General features: G+C 40.8%; 2 protein-coding genes across 2 annotated transcripts; both read right to left on the bottom strand.

Annotated features, from left to right (window-relative positions):
* On the bottom strand, positions 1-1,182 carry LOC106089544 (farnesol dehydrogenase). Its single transcript, XM_013255393.2, has 2 exons — positions 433-1,182; positions 1-362 (listed from the first exon to the last, which is right to left on the bottom strand). The coding sequence occupies exons 1-2, from the start codon at positions 1,003-1,005 to the stop codon at positions 186-188; spliced, it is 750 nt and encodes a 249-aa protein (XP_013110847.2). The 5' UTR covers positions 1,006-1,182; the 3' UTR covers positions 1-185.
* Positions 1,183-9,941: 8,759 nt separating this feature from the next.
* LOC106089542 (farnesol dehydrogenase) lies at positions 9,942-10,834 on the bottom strand. The gene is made up of 2 exons (XM_013255391.2): positions 10,253-10,834; positions 9,942-10,183 (listed from the first exon to the last, which is right to left on the bottom strand). Exons 1-2 carry the CDS (start codon positions 10,826-10,828, stop codon positions 10,007-10,009), a joined length of 753 nt encoding a protein of 250 aa, XP_013110845.2. The 5' UTR covers positions 10,829-10,834; the 3' UTR covers positions 9,942-10,006.
* Positions 10,835-12,451: the final 1,617 nt, after the last annotated feature.

Below are 12,451 nucleotides of genomic sequence, written 5' to 3'. Positions count from 1 at the left end.
TTGAAATTAAGAAATTAGATTTTATGAAATTAATTGGTATACCTTAAGGTTTTCATTTTTCCCATTGCATAATTTTTTTTAACAGAAAAAAGATTCTCCCCCATGGCAGGCAAACAAATTTAAAAAAATATTACAAATTATTTTTTTTATTATTTAAATTAGTTTATTACACTTCGTTTCCTATCTCAAAAGAATTCCCCCACAGGTTTGATAATCATTTCATGAATTTGAACATGAGGAGGTGTTGAAAGCGTGTATAAAACTGCATTACTAATATCACGGGACTGAAGAATGCGTTCACCCAAGGCTTTTTTCCAGACATCCTTTATCATTTCAGTGTCCACGAAACCGGGACTAATACTCTGTAAACCAAAGGGAGTAACCAAAAATTCATAAAAAAACAGTTCCAAAGTATTCAAGAGCTAAACTTACAGTAATTTTGATTTTTGTTCCCAAACCCTGGAACTCCTGCCTATAGACTTCCGTCATGGCTGTGACCGCATACTTGGATGCAGAATACATATTTGATCCTTGCAATTCACCAGGGATACCAATTACTTTATGACCACAAATACTGTTGATCATAATAACATGACCATTAACATTTCGTTCTTTCATCGATTTAAAGGCTCGCTGTGTACAGTAAACCACACCCATAACATTAGTCTGCATAATCTTTTCCACATCAGGAATATCCAAGGAAACCAATTGCCCAACTTTTGAAACACCTGCATTGTTAACTAAAATGTCCACACCTCCAAATTTGTCTATGATTTCATCAAAAGCCTTATTCACGGATTCCAAATTGGTGACATCACATTCTATGACGTTTAACAGAGATTGGCGCTCTATGGGTAAACTTGCTTTCAATTCTTCTAAACGTTCTTTGCGTCTCGCTAGACCCACAACTTGTACATCGGCATTAACTAAATCTTTGACAATGGCAGCTCCAATTCCTGCACTGGCACCCGTCACCACGGCTATCTTATTTATCCAACGTTCCATTTAGACTTAAATCGCCTAACAGGTCAGTTTTTCTGTTAGACCATTTGCGTTGAAGAGTATATTTGATATGAAATTTTTGTTTGTGGTACGTTTAATGCTTATCATGTTGCAATGCTTTTGTAGTGATAAGGCGAACGATGTATTTGAAATCGTTAGTTGCAAACAAATGCTATAAAGCATTTTTTTTTGAAATATTTAAATGATAAGCATGTGACACAATACGAGGTCTGTTTAAAAGTGTTTATTTTTATTAATGTTTGTAACGCATCGAACTATTGATCGTATAATGTATATATACGATGAATTGTTCATTGATCATTACCGTCCGTCTGTCATCCTGTCTGTCGAACTGTGTGTCTGTGCGGCTGCCTGTCCGTCAGAAAAACAAGAGCAACGCTGGAAGCAGGGGTGTTTTCGGCGATGCTCTGGAATCTCTTGAACTACAGGTATTTTTCAATCGGAGATATAAGTTACCGAATTTAAGACGCTCGTCTCGAGATCATTTAGTAGTTGTCGAAGAAGACAACATTACTAGGCCTACAAAAGTCCTCGATTCAAATTTGCTCTGGAAAAAGAATATGGGAACTGTACCGCCAAAATTGCGCTTTGGCCAAGGGAGCACATTCTGGCTACTTCAGATGCGGAGGATCTCGTAATCGATACGATATAAGAGCTTCAGGATTCGCTTCCCTTTAAGAATTGGGAGGCAAATGATGTAATAATTAAGAAAAATAAGATTGTGGGAAGGCAGAGATTACTGCTGCTTCAGCAAACAGAGTGCTGCTGTTTTAGCAAACATTTCGTACTGTTATTTCAGCCAACAAAAACTAAATTCGGCTGGGTCTAATCTTATATACCCTCCACCATGGATCGTATTTTTCGAGTTCTTTTCTAGGTATCTCTTTTTAGGTAAACAAAGGATAAAAGAAAAGAATTGCTATGCAATCCGATTCGGCCCATAATCGAATTGAATGTTGGAGACCACAGTAGAAGTTATTTCGGACAAGAATCGGATAAGAATTGCGGCCTCTAGAGACTCAAGAAGACAAAATGCAAGATCGGTTTATATGACAGCTATATAAGGTTATGGACCGATTTGTATCATATTTGGCACAGCAGTTAGAAGCCATAACAAAACACTTCATGCATCGGAATCGGATAGGAATTGCGCCCTCTAGAGACTCAAGAAGACAAGATCCCACATCGGTTTACATGACAGCTAAATCAGGTTATGGACCGATTTGAATCATATTTGGCACAGTTGTTGGAAGTCACAACAAAACACGTCATGCAAAATTTCAGGCAAATCGTATATGAATTGCGTCCTCTAGATGTTCAAGAAGTCAAGACCCCAGATCGGATTATATGGCAGCTATATTAGGTTATAGACCGATTTCAACCATACTTAGCACAGTTGTTGGAAGTCATAACAAAACACCTCATGCCAAACTTCAGACAAATCGGATAAGAATTGCGCCCTCTAGTGGCTCAAGAAGTCAAGATCCAGCCTACCAACCTACCAAGAGAATAAAAAAACCTACCAATTTTGGTAGGAACCTGCCAAAAATTACAACAATGGTAACCACATATATGTATGTGGTGGTAGTGATCCTCATTCAGCTTCTACAGGCAAGCAGCGTCATTCCTGTCCATAGGACCTATTGCCGCAGAAATTTGATGGCCATTGGTTATTAAAAGGCGTCAATACCTTGCCTTGTCATATCGAGCATCAACTCAGTTTTTTAATAGGAGCCGGTGCCGCCCGGCCTCTAGCAGAGACTCTTCACTCGATACCGTTGATTGCCCACGACAGCAGTTGCAAATATTCCATATACTCATAAAAAATTTCACTGTTCGCAAACTGTGGACGGGTCCGGCAGCTCTTAGCTCAGCTTCTTATGATCATGATAATCAGAGACTCTCCAAATCGTATAGGAATTACGTCCTCTAGATGCTCAAGAAGTCAAGACCCCAGATCGGTTTATATGGCAGCTATATTAGGTTTTAGACCGAATTCTACCATACTTAGCACAATTGTTGGAAGTCATCACTCATGGAAATTTTCAGCCAAATCGGATAAGAGTTGTATACCGCTTATTCCATATACACATGAAGAATTCCAATGCCCGCACACTGTGGACGGGTCCGGTAGCTCTTAGCTCAGCTTCTTATGATAACGATAAACACCACACAGATCAGACTGGGTTATTTCAATTCATTGTCGAACAGCCGGGCACGCTGCCATAGGCCATATGACTGTAGAAATTGTCTTAATGAGGATTACGCAGTTACTATCAATCTATTGTGTGATTCATGTATGGTCCAACAGCTGCACAGAACCTCCATCATGGGGAGGAAGTTTTTCTCCGATATTGGCGATATTTCAATCGTATTTCTAAAAGGTCTTCTCAAATATGAAAACTAAGCGGGATGTTTTCTACAGGATACGCGATGAGACCCTACAAGCGGTCAAGACTGAGAAGTAGACGAGTAGTACTGCTGGTAAGCATGCACCCAGAAGACACTGAGATGGAAGCGAACTGGATACCCACTTGCTCTCTGCTCTGTTCACCTCTTATTCTTGCTTTTGGGTGTATGATCATCCCAAATTCATCTTTTATCAAGCGAAACATATATATGGGTGCTTTATTCAAATCTGAACCGATTATCAATCATTAAAAAAATGCAGTCCGAAAAGAAGCCAATCGAATAAAGAAAACAATGCAAATGCAAATTTGGCAATGAACATTCCATTAAGGAACAGGGGCAAACTTCTCACATAATGATTTAAGTTTAAGCTCAGTGATAAGGGGCCTCCTTTTTTTTTACCCGAGTCCGAACGGCGTGCTGCAGTGCGACACCTCTTTGGGGAGAAGTTTTTCTATGGCTGCCATAGAAAGTGGTACCCCACAAATGTCGCCAGCATTAGGAGGAGATAACCACCGCTTACAATTTTTTCTGATGATCTCTCCAGGATCCCAACTCAAGCATTCAGCGTAATATGCAGACATGCTAACCTCTGCGCTGCGATGGCCTCAAATATATGGAATATATGTTTTTATTTCTCAACCTAATCTCCTTTTAGCTCGATACACTTTTCCGGCGATTTTCAATAGTTTTGATACCCTGTTTGTGATAAGAACTATTTAGCTGCTTAAAATAGCCATCAACCGCAACATTCACCTCTTCATTGATTGCAAATATTTTTCTGTCGAGCCATGTTTTTAATTTTGGAAACAAAAACTTATCCAATGGAGATATATTTGGCGATAAAGTGCGGGCTGAAACAATTCGAACTTTAAATCATGAATTTTTTCACACTACTATCGTCATCTACAACATATGTCAGATCGGCTACTTTTTGTATCACTCTCGTATGTGCAAAACGCGTAGCAATTGAGCCACAGACGCGATATGAACTTTGATACGAGAGTGCATGGGCAGACAGATAGATGGACGGACATGTTTTTTGTCAAAAAGTGGATTTATCTACACTCGCCCTTCCGCCCTTCAGGTTTGATATTGTAATATTTTCATGGATTTGAACATGTGGAGGTGTCAAAAGCGTATATAAAATAGTATTACTAATATTCGGCAGTTGAAGAATGCATCCACCCAAGCCTTCCTTCCCATCACTCTTAGCAGTACAGTATCTACCGGGACTAATACTCTGTAATACGAAAGGAGAAACCAATATTCACATAATCACGGTACAGTCGAAGATCTCTCAACGAGATGGCTGAACAGTTCAAAATTCACCTGTTCTGGGTGTCGGGCCACATAGATAACCCAGGGAATTGAAAAACGGTCGAGCTTGTGAGACTAGCAACTACCGCTAGCGACATGTAAGCTGAGTCATTGTGCCCGTCATGACAGACTGAAGATTGCCAGCAACGACTTTTGCAGAAGCTGTGAGAACATCGAAGAAGAGGAGACTGTAGAACACCTTCTGTGTATGTGTCCCGCATTAGCAGTCAGAAGAAGTTCCACTTCAGGTTCTCATGTTTGAGAATCTGTCTGATTAAGCGGATGTGAACATTCGCAAGTTTTTGGGCTTTTTATAGCGATTTGGATGGTTCAACGGTAGGAACTAGAAGGCATCTTCCTTCTTCTGTTGCTGCGGTATTACAATGGACCAAACCGTCTAAGTGAGTCTGATTGCAACTTATAACATATTCGATAAGCAGCTCACTCCTTTCGTTGACATCCAAACTTCCCCATATCTGGGATGTGCAACAGCATCACTTCCTACAATGAGGCTACAACCAGCGAGGTTTGAAGGCGGCATCTCGGAATCGTGTGCCATATATAGGGAAGCCAGCCAGTAATGAGACTTGTTTAATTCAAGGCTGGTTACTACTAAATCTTCAGTGCTTAGCAAAGGAAGAAAAAAAACATTTAGACTACTCTTTGCAAGAATAAAGGCTCTGTTTCTCCCATTACCCGTACCCTTGAGAAGTTTAAATCCCGGAATTTTTAGTCCATGCACCATTCCTCCACACACCTATGGTTTTTGGATAAGAACCTTATCAAATCCCCCTGCCATCAGGAGGACCTTTACTTCCGCCAAAGCGGTCTTACAATGATGGAGATTTATCAATAGAAACTGGATCATAATAAGGAATCAGAGCTTTCACCACTGTTGTGTTAGCCTCGTCTTCTGATTCCACCAGGCGTTCATCCTCACAAGATTTGTTAGATCTTGTCATGATGAGCTTCTGTACGCATCCAGGGGCAGGTGAGAAAGCTGTGGAACCACTCTTCCTCAGGAAACTGGACACTTGCGGTGTGGACGATTCCTAATTAGAAGCTTCACTAGCTGCTGCTGTCGAAGTACTTTTTGAGTTCCGTACTTCCCCGCTTTGAGCCCAGTCCAACTGGATGACCCACCCACACAGGGCTTGTCGGGTTCCGTTTCGATGCCATCCCCTCCTGCCTCGATTGTGGCAGGTGGATTTTCAGTCTTCTGCAGTCCGCTAGACTTAAGCGATGTGGTCGATAGTTCCTCAGGGAAGTGTTGCGCAACAACTGCTGAGTCGTCTTTTTTTATATAGACCTTCAGTTTCAACTTTTTGAAACTGTAGTACAAAACCCCTTCAGACTTGTTGAGGAGTTTAGTTTGAAGTTTAGTGCGAATACTGCATGTCTCCGGTCACCATCAGCCTCATCCAATCTGCCAATCTTTCAGTCGGTGGTTGAAAGATTGGGATTACATTACCTTAGTCTTCCAAGTATCGATTCAGGATCTGACGGTATCCTTAGTATTTAAGCATGCGCCATTGGTTGAGAAGGAATATCTTCCTTCTTGACTGCATTTAGTGCTGTACCTGGCAGGATCTCACCAATCTTTTTTAGAGCACAACGTTAAATTTCAATTGAGCGTTGATCCTCGAAGGGAATTAGTTTGTATTGGCCCCGATACCAGCCTGCATCATCACAAACCGGAGGAGACCCAGGAAATTCCGCAAGAACATAGGAGTATACTGATGACAATTCATTGACTATCGCATTCCAATTTTTCCTAGATATGCAGCCCTGTTCCTCTCCCTTGTCGACAACTGCCATCACCAAACTGTCCCTAGCGACATTAGAAAAGGTTCTTGGACTCTTCTTTCTGTTGTTCGCCCTAGTTCTTTAAGGCATGGGAATCCCTGCAGGTGACCGCAGCCTTTTGGCTGACTTCGGTGCAGTTTCCGAATCCAGACGAATAGCCTTTGGGGTAGCCTGTGCAGCTGTGTAGGACCAAGCCTCTCAATAAACCTAAGAGCAATGAATCTTCAATTATTCCAACCTCTTAAAGAGCGTGTTGGTTTGCCGGGGAAGGCCGATGGGCTAGGCAAATTATAGGCATGCGAAGAAAGAATAGGTTCGGCCTTGTCCTTAAGACTCGAACCAGGTGTCTTCGCCAAAAGCCCCTGCTGACCAGTCGTCTGTCGGCTAGTGCAGCCTGGAGAAGCCGCTTCACCAGTCGAGGTGTAAGTAACAGACAACATGCTACGACCTGATACCACCACCGCAGCTGTTGGGTCTTTGGAGTCCACTCTAAACCTACTGGAAACAGACTTGAGTGACTTAAATTTTTCTTCCAAAAATATTGACCTATTACGAGTTATAGTAAAATTCTTCCGGAGCGAAACAACAAAATGTCCGCTCCACTCAACGGTTCAAACAAAAAATCAGCTAAATGGTCCGTTTTTGCAAAAGCCCTTGTCTTGATAACTAATTGTGGTATTATGATTTTTTGCTGCTGTATAAGGCTTGTCATGTTCGCAATGTATTCATAGAGATAAGATTTAAATTTGGAAATAAAAAGTATTTTGACTTGAGGTATAAATGATAAGCATTTTGGTCAACTACAACTCAGTTCAAAGGGGGTTGCTTGGTTTGTATATAGAAAAAATATTATATTGCTTATTTTTATTAACATACCATTAGCGAGATTGAAAGGAAATTTGGTTAGAACAATGGGCGCTGCCCGATCCAAGCCTGACTTAATGATAAGGAATTGGTTCTGTTGCCTCTAGTAGGATTTTTATATAAACCACCTTAGAATATGTTTTAATATATAATTCCGTTTCCAAAAAATCCTTGTTGGTCCTACAAAGTATATATAGATGCTTGATCGTCGTGAAAATCTAAGACGATTTTGGGAAGATCATGTGTCTGTTATTCCTCTGTAGTATTGTCTTACTTTACTTGGCTATGACAGAACACTAGCCGAACGTAGAATAGCGTTCCAAGCGCCTCGATCTTCTGTGTTCATTCTAAAATCTGTGACACCAAGTTTCGAAGTGTCTCCCATCACATGATCTTTTCGTCGGTAGGTCCCATCCAGTAGGTGTTAATATGTAATTCCGTTTCCAAAAAATCCTCTTTGACGCTCTAAGATGATTTGGCGATGGTCACTAGTCAAATAGAAAAGCGTTCCAAGCGCCTCGATCTTCTGCGCTCTTTCTAAAATCTCTGACACCAATTTTCGAGGGTTCTCTCACCACTTGATATTCCATCGGGCTTTTGGTCGTCCCGGTTTGCGTGTACCAACGAGTTTGCCTTCAAAAGACTTCTTTGTTGGAGCTTCTGCATCCATTCTGACAACATGACCTAGCCAACGCAGCCGTTGTATTTTGATACGTGTAACTATGCTATCGTCGTCATACAGCGCATACAGCCCGTGGTTCATACGACGGTTATATTCTCCATTATCGCACACTGGACCCTATATATATTACGAAGAATCTCTCTCTCAAACACTCCAAGCACTGCCTCGTCTGCTTTCACAAGTACCCATGCCTCAGAACCATATAACAACACAGGTAGTATCAGTGTCTTGTATAGTGTAATCTTCCTCTGTCGAGAGGTGGCTTTGTTTCTAAACTGTTTACTTAATCCAAAGTAGCATCTGTTTGTCAGTAATAGTCTCCGCTTTATCTCACAACTGGTGTCATTCGTTTCGGTTACGGCGATGCCGAGGTAGATAAAGTTGCTGACAATCTCAAAGTAGTGGTTGGAGACAAGGTGTTTCAGTCCCCGACTACCCACAAATCTCATAGAGGTTCTTATAGTTTTCCGGGCGGGTTACTGGCCCAGCCCCCAACCGCATGGGTTTTGTGGGATCGCACATGTATCCCTCGTTGTCTCGAGCCCCTTGCGCCAAGATGCGACGCTCGCCTTCGGCAGCCCCTAACCTGCGAATAGACACTGATGTTGGCCATTGGTTATTTGAGGGCGCCAAGTCATTTCGAATATCATTGGCATTAAGTATTTAATTAAGATCCAGTGGCGCCTGACTCCTCACTGAGACTTTCCTCTTGAAAATCGTTGACTGCCGCGGCCGCATTTGCAGCTACTTCGCATAAAAACGGAGCTTTCAACTATCCGCAAACTACGGAGGCGCTTGGTAGCTTGAACTTAGCTACGTGAATCTGATATCAAAATGTGGGACCAAGTGAAGACAAATTTGTGACCATCATAATATGGGGCTCAAATGACAGGTCTTTGGGAGTTAAGCACGAATTTTATACCAAAATTCGCGAACATGTGCCTATGGGGACACCCACCCCTTTAACCCCACCCATATGGGACGTATTTGCTGACCATTCCAATATGGGCCTGTAATAAGAGGTATTTTAGAGTAGAACACGAATCTGATAAATTCTGATTTTTTAAGGGCCAAGTCAACGATCGCCCCATCCTCCAAAACACCCCCCAAACCGGTTATGTTTGCTGACTATGGAAATATGGGGCTCAAATGAAAGCTATTTGGGAGAAAACCACGAATCTGATATCAACATTCGGGACCAACTGCCTAGGGAACGTCCCACCCCCCTCAGACACCAAGGAAAATTTTTATGTAGGAGTTGTACTTTACTTTTAAATACCTTTCATTTGATACCCATATTGGTCAAAGCGCGGAAAGAGTCCTGTTGGGGGGTTTTTTGGGGTGAGGGACCACCCGAACATTTTGGGCGAAATTTGTATACAAAGTTCGTACTCTACTCCTAAATACCTTTATTTTGATACCCATATTGTCCTAATCGGTAAACATGTCCGTCCGGGTGGGTTTTGGGATGGGGCGCCCCAAAGGTTAGTTAACTCACAAATTTTATACCAATTTCGTGTTTTTCGGGTGGCATACCAAATTTCGCTCAAATGGGTACACTCATCTCCGAGATCTGGCGTTTTTGAAAATTGGGGTATGGGGGAGGGTCCGCCCTCCCCTTCGTATATCAAAAAAATGTGGTACCCTATTTTCACCGGGGGCCCAGCATCTCTAGCATCTTTGAAAATTTCATGAAAATCGGTTCATTCGGAACAGACGAACAAACAAACAAAGCGCAACAATTTCATTTTTATATGTTAGAAGATTTAAATTAATTTTCTATATTAGAATACCAGACATAATTTAACATACATTACATTTTACTTATAAAGCCGGAAATTGCTTAGTTTTCTCTTCTTAAATCGTCTTCAATCTGTAAGATTAAATTTTTTCATTGCTTCTTTAAAAACTTTCACCCACAGGTTTGATAATCATTTCGTGAATTTGAACATGAGGTGGTGTCGACAGCGTATACAATATAGCACTTCCAATATCATGAGGACTAAGAATACGTTCGCCCAATGTTTTTTTCAAATTATCACTTATTAGCTCAGTGTCCACAGCGCCAGGACTAATACTCTGCAAAGACATTGAAGAACTTTTTGTAACACTACTCACAAATGCATAGAAACTACTACACCGACTTACTGTAATTTTGATTTTCGTTCCCAAACCACTAAATTCCTGCCTATAAATCTCTGTTATGGCTGTAATGGCATATTTGGAGGGTGAATAAATGTTTGTGATTGGTAATTTTCCTGCAGGTCCGCCCAACACCTTGTGACCACAAATACTGTTGATAATAATAACATGACCATTCATATTACGATCTTTCATCGATTTGAAGGCACGTTGTGTACAATACACCACACCCATAACATTGGTCTGCAAAACCATTTGAATTGTTTGGGGATCCTGCGAGACCAATTGACCCAGCTTGGAGGTACCAGCATTGTTAACTAATATATCAACTCCTCCAAATTTGGTAATAATTTCATCAAAAGCTTTGTTAACTGAATCCAAATTCGTCACATCACATTCGATGGCTGTCAAAAGCGATTGCCTTTTTTCGGGCAGATTTGCTCTAATATCTTCTACACGTTCTTTGCGTCTGGCCAGACCCACAACTTGTATGCCAGCTCCAACTAAATCCTTGACTACACCAGCCCCAATGCCTGAGCTAGCACCGGTCACTACAGCTACTTTATTATGCCAGCGTTCCATGGTATTGTACGAGTGATGTCTCAGTAGGGCTACTATTTTACTAATGACCCAAAAATTTCGATCAACATTTATGTTAACTGGTAGAATTTGAAAAAAGACATTTTCATGCTGATAAAGTTTCAATTTTTGTTAAGAGAGATAAGACCAAAAGTTTGTTGATAGAAAATGTAATGCAGCCCATATGTTTAAGGTATAATGATAAGCTTATGCTGCGTCATATTATTAGAAAGAGTGTTTATCATAGGTATTTGCAGACATGCAGGTGTGAATATTGGAAAATTATTTATGGCATACAACGAGGGTCTCAAAATTAGTCAACTTAAAACTGCTAGTAGTAGCTTGGAAAAGAAACAAGTTAAAATGGGCTAAATTTGGCCTTGATTAATGTTGGTTGTTGGTTTATAATATTTGATTTTTTTTAAGAAATCGAATCGCATAATGAGTCATGTAACAACGAGGGCTGCTATATAAATTTCTGGTCTAATAATGAAAGTGCAAATTTTTATCATAAAAAACAAGTAAATGAGTGCTAAGTTCGGCCGGGCCGAATCTTTGGAACCCACCACCATGGATTCTGCTAAAAATTTATAGAAACTAAATTTAGTTGAAGGGCATAATTTTATTCTACATACCACACTTCTGTCAAACCAGCAAAAATTAAAGCTTCTAGGAAGCGAACAAGGATGATCGAAAAACCAGTTTACATGGGAGCAATATCAGGTTATAGACAGATTTGGAACCTATTTGGCACAGTTATTGGAAATCGTAACAGAACACGGCTTTTACCGACTCAAGAAATCAAATCGGGTGATCGATTTATATGGGAGCTACATCAGGTTATAGACCGATTTGGACCATACTTATCAAAGTTGTTGAAAGTCGTAACAGAACACTACATGCAAAAGTTCAGCCAAATCGGACAAAAATTTCGGCTTATAGGAGATCAAGAAGTCACATCGGGGGATCGGTTTATATGGGAGCTATATCAGGTTATAGACCGAACTAGACCGTACTTGACACAATTGTTGGAAGTCAAAAACGGAACATTACGCCCAAAAATTCAATGAAATCGGACGAAAATTGCGGCTTCCAGGGGCTTAAGAAGTCAAATCGGGAGGTTGGTTTATATGGGATCTATATCAGTTTTAGACCGATTTGAACCGTACTTGGCACAGTTTATGGAAGTCATAATAAAACACAATGTGCAAAATTGTAGCTAAATTGGACAAATATTGCGGGTTGTAAGGACCCAAGAAGTCAAATCGGGAGATCGGTTTATATGGGAGCTATATCAGGGTATAAACCTAATCGGACCGTACTTGACACAGTTGTTCAAAGTGATAACAGAACACTACAGGCAAAATTTCAGCCAAATCGGACAAAAATTGCGGCTTCCATGGGCTCAAGAAGTCAAATCGGGAGATCAGTTTATATGGGGGCTATATCAGTTTATAGACCGATTTGGATCGTACTTAGCACAGTTGTTGGAAGTCATAACAGAATACTAAATGGAAAATTTCGGCCAAATCGGACAAAAATTGTGGCTTACAGGGGCTCAAGAAGTCAAATCGGGAGATCGGTTTATATGGGGGCTATATCAGGTTATAGACCGATTTGGATCCT

The sequence above is a fragment of the Stomoxys calcitrans genome, chromosome 4 (genome assembly GCF_963082655.1).
Source record: "Stomoxys calcitrans chromosome 4, idStoCalc2.1, whole genome shotgun sequence".
In the NCBI taxonomy this organism is placed as follows: Eukaryota; Metazoa; Arthropoda; class Insecta; order Diptera; family Muscidae; genus Stomoxys; species Stomoxys calcitrans.
The sequence above is the reverse complement of the archived record's forward strand: the minus strand, read 5'-3'. Positions and strand labels throughout refer to the sequence as shown.